General features: G+C 41.5%; 1 protein-coding gene across 1 annotated transcript; it reads right to left on the bottom strand.

Annotated features, from left to right (window-relative positions):
• Positions 1–195: 195 nt before the first annotated feature.
• daglb (diacylglycerol lipase, beta) lies at positions 196–7,429 on the bottom strand. The gene is made up of 15 exons (XM_008315051.3): positions 6,864–7,429; positions 6,475–6,626; positions 5,682–5,856; positions 5,244–5,511; positions 5,027–5,149; positions 4,802–4,929; positions 4,280–4,406; positions 4,111–4,194; positions 3,949–4,026; positions 3,618–3,698; positions 3,310–3,437; positions 2,747–2,815; positions 2,448–2,520; positions 2,106–2,359; positions 196–1,917 (listed from the first exon to the last, which is right to left on the bottom strand). The coding sequence occupies exons 1-15, from the start codon at positions 6,956–6,958 to the stop codon at positions 1,722–1,724; spliced, it is 2,031 nt and encodes a 676-aa protein (XP_008313273.1). The 5' UTR covers positions 6,959–7,429; the 3' UTR covers positions 196–1,721.
• Between the last annotated feature and the right edge of the window lie 90 nt (positions 7,430–7,519).

The following is a 7,519-nucleotide window of genomic DNA, read 5'->3' as shown; positions in this document are numbered from 1 at the left end:
TTCATACTTACCTAAAAAATGTAATTCTGACTTTAGCTTCAGGTTTAAACCCTGAGAAAAAGAAGGGGAAAATATATATACAGTATATACTGACCTTCAACTTCAAGTTCATCCTTGACCTGAACCCAATGTATGTTTGTTAAAATCCTTGCAAAATCAAATAAATTATTCCACAAAATCCAAGCACAACTTAATTTTCTTCGGGTGATTATAAATCACATTTGCAGTTTAATTCGATTTCAACATATTCTTTGACAAATTAAATGGAAAGTGCACATTCACATCATTTTATGATCTTTTACCCTCTGGACATTATGTTCATGCACCTTTCTAACACTACAGAAGATGTGGAACAAACACAGGTGTAAACACAACAGATTCTTGTTTTAATTCATCTGTAAGAAAATCTGCTTCTCTGACAAGAAGAGAAGACGGGCCATGTGGGAAGAGAAATTGTAGTCAAAATTCTAAAACAACAAGAAATTGGAAGCCACCTAATTTAAATCCCTCTTTTTTTTTCTTTTTTTTTTTTGATTTTCTGACTTATGTGATCAAATGGAAAATGTATTTTGACTGTGATATAAAATAAAGGTCGGCCAGAAAGCTTGGATATTGTACTATGTTTTTTCTATGTGGTCCAGTCTTCTTTTGCAAATATATTTTTCTTTTTTTTTAACCCCAGTTAATGAAACACATATGCTGTAAACACAATGCAGTCTGAAGTCAGTCCATATTTGAAGCATTCTTCTGGACTTTTTTGTTTCTGATGTATAGGCACTGATCATTTTAGTCTCCAAACAACAAACATAAGACACAGTACACTTTATAATGTAGACAATAAGGAAACTCACATTTGACAAAATAAACTCACACCTGTGGCGCTGTATCATTTTTCTGCAAACACACAAATGTTCAGTAGAAAAAGAAAACGGCCTTTGAGACAACCACAGCAGCACCGACAAATATTACACACATTGCACATTCACAGATCATGGCATCAGGTGTTTTTTCAGGCCTGGTATAAAAACAAAGGATTTGAAATTAAATAATTAAAAGTGCAAACAAACCAGCTGTGCTTCAACTTTTCTCTCTGAAATCAATGTTTTTAAAGTGTGGTAAACATGGTCATTAAACAGGTTTGATACATTCAGTGTAGACCACATTCACTGTAAGCTATTTTAAGAATCTGTTTGCTACATTATCTCACTATAAAAGAACGCTTCTCTGACTCCAAACTGAAGTTTCTGTCAGAATTTATAACGTTTACTCTTCCACGGTCCAAGTTCGTGAGTGATGTAGTTTGGAACTTGCAGGGAAACAGGATCTAGTGTTCCAGTACTTCTTTTTGAAGTTTAGTATCACCTGTGTAAGTCTGAACACCTGATAATCAAACCTTAAATAACAAAGAAACATGTTAGCTACAGGTGGAGGCAGCAGAAAATCGACCTCCCAGCCCCCCTTGTATTGCTTATTTAAACACAGCCTCAGGAGAATCACTCTAACCAGTCTTCGATCCACACCAACTTTTAAATCCCTTGTTTTTTAATTCAACTACAATAAGGTAGTGTTCCAGAGGCTGTGTCATAAATCCCGAGCCCGATGTGTTTTTAAGAAAATGTAATTTGTAGAGTAGTTGAGCGACTCAAGAGGATACATGTACGCACATATAAATAAAAGTGGACATTGCGTAGAATACAGGGAGTTAATCTGTAGGATACCTCTCAGATAGTGTTGTGCTGGCTATCGTTAAGGTTTGAAGAGCAGAGGGCAATAGGTCGCTCTGTGGTCAGGCTGTTCAGAGCTCGGAGCACAACATCGGGCATGTGATCTGCCAACATCCTGGGGCTGATCAGAATACTCAGGAATTCAGTTTCTCTGGACCAGTCTGCATGGTACCTGGCCTGGGAAAACCAGGACCTGGGAAAAGAGAAGAGAAGGAAAATATTTATTTTTCTAGCCTCTCTGAGGTTATTTTAACTTTCAGATATAACATTTCAAGATTAAGCCCAAAAAACAGTTTTGTGTGGATTTACACAGGATGGTTCAAATAAATAAGAATCACCAAGTACTTTGATTCAGATATGAGTTGCAGGAACATTACACACCTCCGCGTCGGCCCATCTTCCTTGATATGCAGAACACGCCCAGGTAGGAAGAGGGGTAAGTATGTTGGCTTGGGGACAGGTGAGTCGTCTGAACCCATGGTGTGATAGGACTCTGAAGGACGGATCACCAGAGACTCCTCCCCCAGCAGCGGCAGGCTGAGCTCCTGCTCCCTCCTGTTGTCCATCTCTGTAGGGCAGTCATCAGGTGCTCCACCAAACAGCTCATACCTCAGGCCCTGGAGCAGGATACGGTACTACAGCACAGATGTGGAGAGAGAACACAGTCTGTCAGGAAACGCTGCAGGGACATTTTTTAAACTGTGTTAAATTGTCAGTTTCTACCTTAGGTTTATTGCAGTTTGAAACGATTTTAAGAATTCTAGTCTTCAGATCCTCCATGTTAGGAATACTTAGTCTGTGAAGCAAAGAAACACACTTGTAGTAACAGTTAAACGTACATGAAACACAGCAGAGCCAAACTGCACAATTAGAGCAGAATTAAAGCCAATGATGCCTTCACTGTCATAGGAAAAAACTCAGTCCATTACTGTTTATGAAAGGTCTCCTCGGTGTGTGTGTAACTCAGCAGCGACAGAGCAAACAACGCCACTCTTGTTAACAGTTTTAGGTTATAGGTTTACCTGGGAACAAGATCCTTTCCCAAAATGACAGAGACCACAAAGTCCTTGGAATAATCAGCTAAGGCTTTGCTGCACAGAGAGAAGGAAAAGAGTCAGACTGTCAGGTTAATGAGAGTTTCAATGGAAGAAGACTGAACACAGATGAGTGACATAGTAGAAGAACTTTCCCATGGTTGCGTCAGGGCCATGAATCATGACCTATTATGATATGTTCCTATTTCTGCAGCATTGCATAACAAGGACAACTTCAAAATTAAACTTCACACACACGTGTTTAACATACAGTAACATATTAGCAAAACTCAAACCTGACCTATTCAGTATAAACCTCAACATTCAAGGGACAAACCTTTGCCTCCTGCTGGCTCCAGGTGTATTGTATTTTATACTTCATTTTATTGCATTTAAAATACTAAATGTGCTAACTAGGAATTTTTGGAAAAGAGAAACTGCTGAAAGAGGTCTCAGCCAACACAGTATGTCTACATTGTGAAGAAAATTACTAGGTTAAAAAGAACTGGCCTGCAATTTGAATCATGAGTTCACCAAACTGCGTTTCTTACCTCAAGAGTCCCCCTGGTGGCGAGAATGAGTAACACTGCAGGCTGGGGAAGGAGCTTCGTAAAAGAATGGCCAACACTGCAGCAGTGCCAGCTCCCAGGCTGTGACCAGTAATGACCAGTCTGTACTCCTACAAACACAGCAGGCACAGACACAGTCAGCGGTTCACAGCTCAGATTTCTTTATCATTGCCTGGTGTGGACACTGCATGTGTTCTACAACACAAACAACTATCGTTAAGAACTCTTTTCAACCAGATCAGAACTCAGATGCTACCATTTGACGAGCAGCTTCCAAATAAAAGACTCACCGGTGCAACAGTAAAAGCCTGGTTCAGAATTCCGTCGTTTACCAGCTTCTTGTAGAGATAGGTGGCAGCCTGGCTGATGCCCTACAGAGGTGACAGGGGGTAAAAACAGAAGCAATAAATTGCACTCAAAGCTTATAAAGCAACGCCTTACACACAGAACATTTATCATTATTGGTCAGGTGACAGAAATGGATAAAAGGGGGGAGGGGGGCAGTTGGGGAGGGGGACAGCAGGGGAGGAAAGGGAGGGTGACCTGACAGTTTTAGAAGCAGACTCCACAGTAACTCAATCCAGACCTAATCCTTTAAAGAAGGGGGGTTCTGTTTTTTACCTTGTGAGCGTAACAGGCTCCTGTCACTCCCTCTATTGGCAGGTTCTCACAGTCAGCTGACAAATCTGTAAGAACATCCTGAAGAACACACACTCTGTGAGGTGGTGGACACACATGTATGACATTGTCGTAGAAAAGGGTGAGGAGTCGCCTCTGACCCACCTTCAGTGATAGCGTTCCTCTCACAGCCACAACAATAGCCTCTTGTTTATGATCCAGAGCCACGTAGAAGGGGATTTCATAGATCTGAAATGAAATGATTGATGATCAGCTGAGGGTACCACACCAGGTTGTACCAGTGACAGAGTCTGTGTGTTTCTGGTGGACCTACCTGGTTGTGGAAGCTGACATGAATGAAGTCTCTGTACTGCAAACCAGTGGTTTGTAGGATGGATGAGAAGTGGCAGCCAAGGCAATCTTCTTCGACTATGTCATGCTCTGCTGCATGACTCCTACAGCTGTGCGCGCGCACACACACACACATGCAGTTAGCATTACGCCTGTGTACTGGAAAGAATCTGATGATACGATAAGTATCACGTTACAGAGGCAACGATAAGATATATTGCAATATACTGCGATACTATATATTGAGTTTCTTATGTAATTAAATTGCAGTAAAACTGTCATCATAGTAAACACACAATGCTGTTTCATCTTAACATCAGGTTACTAACATTGGAACAAACAGATCTACATTTGGAATCACTAGAGAAGAAATAAAAGAAAAATTAAAATAAACCAACACCATGAATATTTGACTGGTATCAAATGAAACTGGCTGATTCAAATACGTTGTTTTTTTTTTCAAATGAAAAGAAGTGTGGATTCAGCCAAAGCTGCACTATCATACCAGTCTCCACTAAGTTTGCATGGTCCAGTAAAAGGGTTGGAGAAAATGTAGAGTGGCCAGCCATATGCTGCAGCAGCAAACTGCATCCAGTGAGCAGACTTCTTCAGCTCCAGCTCCAAATCATCGCCCTGCAAAAACAGACATAACAGCACCGGATAAATGTGTGTTTAAATGTGAAAGTAACGTCAAATAATCCAAATATTGGATTCAGAGTGGCTTGATCACCATGGGAGAGGATGGACTGTGAGTGACGACAGAGTCTGGGTCTCTGCTCTGTTCCTTCTTGTCCTGTTCCTGCTGCAGCAGAGCCAAACCAGCTGCGATGTCACTGGGGACCAAATCTGTGTCCTGACCACAACAAATCAGGTGGAACAGTATTAGTTCCAATCTGAAGTTCCATCAACCGCACACTGACACTGCTATACTGACAAAATCCCCTCACAGAGAAGAATCTGTTGAGAAGTTTGGCGATATTGGAAAACACCGCTCTGTTGCTTTCATCCTGTGGCAGACAACAGCACATGATCCTCAGTCTGCACTCCCACACATCAACAGCCAGGGAGCGGGCGGTGGAGAAGAACTGGGTTTGCTCTGTGCTCTGCAGGTTTCGAACCCCCAAAGGCTCCACAGGGGCAGGCTGAGACTGAGGGTTTCCAAGAGGGTAAAACACAACCAGCACACCCACAGCCGTGAAGAACAGGATGATCCAGCTGTTCCGACAAAAACAAAGATACTGTTGGTGAAACTCTTTGACTAATACAATCCCCATGTCACCATCTTACCCAGAATCTTTGTCACTACCAGGTCTGAACAAGGACTTTCACTCTTTTCCAAACAGGTTTTATGGTTGTGAAGACACGAGTCTGAGCAACACTCCTACCTGGCAATCACTGCTGAGATGACAGTGCCCACCGTGGCCAGATCGCAGCCTTTGCTGTCTTCAGACACCCACACAGCTCCCAGGCAGGCCCACACCAGCTCAGGAATGTACAGCAGAGCTCGGAGGTACACCAGTGCTGGCATGGAGCGCCGTGGGCCAGAGTTTGTGATGGTGCCTGAGAAAAATATGAAACAAAATGTAATTACTTCATGTTTACCTCCCTGTCACATGTACAGCGTTTTAAAAAACAACACTCTGCAACTTCCTCTTTCAAAAACGAAATGTTGCCTTCTTCCTTACACACACTAAGTCAACTTTCCCTTTCCACTTCTTAACGCTGTGTTGTACAAAACCAGTAGGTGCATCAAAATGTTCTGCATTGCATAATCCAGAATAACCTGCAGACCTACACCATTGCTCTAGGAGGAATTTCCTGTTTGCCCAACTTCCTGGGCAAGGAACATTTTTTTAATATTTAATCCATAATGACAGATCTTTTCGTTGGTAGTGACTTACTTTGCAGATGAAGCTAGATAAGATTATACTTTTGCAACCACGCCGCCATAAAGGCCGTCGTTTCAGACCTTCTACTGTGTTTAACTGATGAACTGAAGTTCAGTATCATCTGGTTTAGATTCTGACATTTTGAGTTTTAACCTGTCCATTAGTGTCACAATTTCCTCTGTCTTCACTTACTTCCCATCAAGTAAAAAAAACATGTTTTCAGGTTTAAAAAACCTCAATAGTTGTCAAGAACTCACAAAAATGACAAAGGTCAATTTAGGAACTTTACCTTGTGCACTGACAAAGACGATCGCCCATAACGACAGAATAATGAAACCAAGCACAACCAACAATCCCACGAAGTAAGTGTGAAGAACGTCTCTTCCATGACACTCAAAATGACCTCGGTGGTGAATGAAGAGGATCAGAGTGCCGATCCACCTAAAGAAAAGTCATAAAAATATTACAATTCGTATTTCTAATGTCTGTAACCCTCATATACACACAATAATACACATTAAAGTCATTATTAATTAGAAAACGAACGGTTGAACTGTGGCAAATTTAGCAATGACACATTTCGTGTTAAATATTGCACTGTGTTTATGCGTCTGTTAGTTATATTCTCCTCCTCTGGAAGGAAATAATAATAATTTAAAAAAATAAGAAGCAACATACCAGAGTAGACGGATGAACAGTTCAAATGCACCGGGGAAGACAAGGTCGTCACTGGCGATCCCCCATCGCCGACCAAACACCACCATTCCAGGCATTTTTCCAGATTAGAAAAATATGTCCAACGTCGTAAACTGGCGAAAACCAACCGAACCTTTGCCCACAAATACTACTAGACAGTGGGGAAAGTGCTGCTCTTAGGCAACTGATGAGTCACGTCACACATGACTTCACTGCTCGAGTAACTGGCAACGATCTGTATAAACCCAAGTCACATTATGATAAGCATTGTTGCTCAATTACCTTAGAAATGGAGCCAATCGAGCAGCATGAAAACATACACACGGGCTAGCGTCAAACCTAGCTGGTGGCTAGCAAGCAAAATATTAGGCAACGTTCTTAGTTCGGCTAACTGTCTGATTGGAAGTGTTTATAAAATGACACTAAAAAGAACGTATAAGGTAACGTTGTGTGGGTTTAGCAACATTTAGTGTTGCTATATGACAAAAAACTTCTTTATTTTGCTTTTTAGTTGGGAAACTGTCCGTCTTTGAGACCCTTCCCTGATGGAACCGCACCCCGTTGTCTTATATTGTTCCGGGTCTCTGTTCCCTTATTTGGATTTTGTATCCACATTGTAGTTTTTATTAAGTGTAGCG

This window comes from Cynoglossus semilaevis, chromosome 8, assembly GCF_000523025.1.
Source record: "Cynoglossus semilaevis isolate Cse_v1.0 chromosome 8, Cse_v1.0, whole genome shotgun sequence".
Taxonomy (NCBI): Eukaryota; Metazoa; Chordata; class Actinopteri; order Pleuronectiformes; family Cynoglossidae; genus Cynoglossus; species Cynoglossus semilaevis.
The sequence above is the reverse complement of the archived record's forward strand: the minus strand, read 5'-3'. Positions and strand labels throughout refer to the sequence as shown.

Bases quoted from the DNA above. Each gene is read 5' to 3' on its own strand.
- daglb (XM_008315051.3), bottom strand. From the start codon at position 6,958: ATGCCTGGAATGGTGGTGTTTGGTCGGCGATGGGGGATCGCCAGTGAC. The intron at 6,627-6,863 runs GTATGTTGCTTC...ACTTTTCTTTAG, and splicing joins CTGTTCATCCGTCTACTCTG to GTGGATCGGCACTCTGATCC. The intron at 2,521-2,746 runs GTAAACCTATAA...TTTGCTTCACAG, and splicing joins GGAAAGGATCTTGTTCCCAG to ACTAAGTATTCCTAACATGG.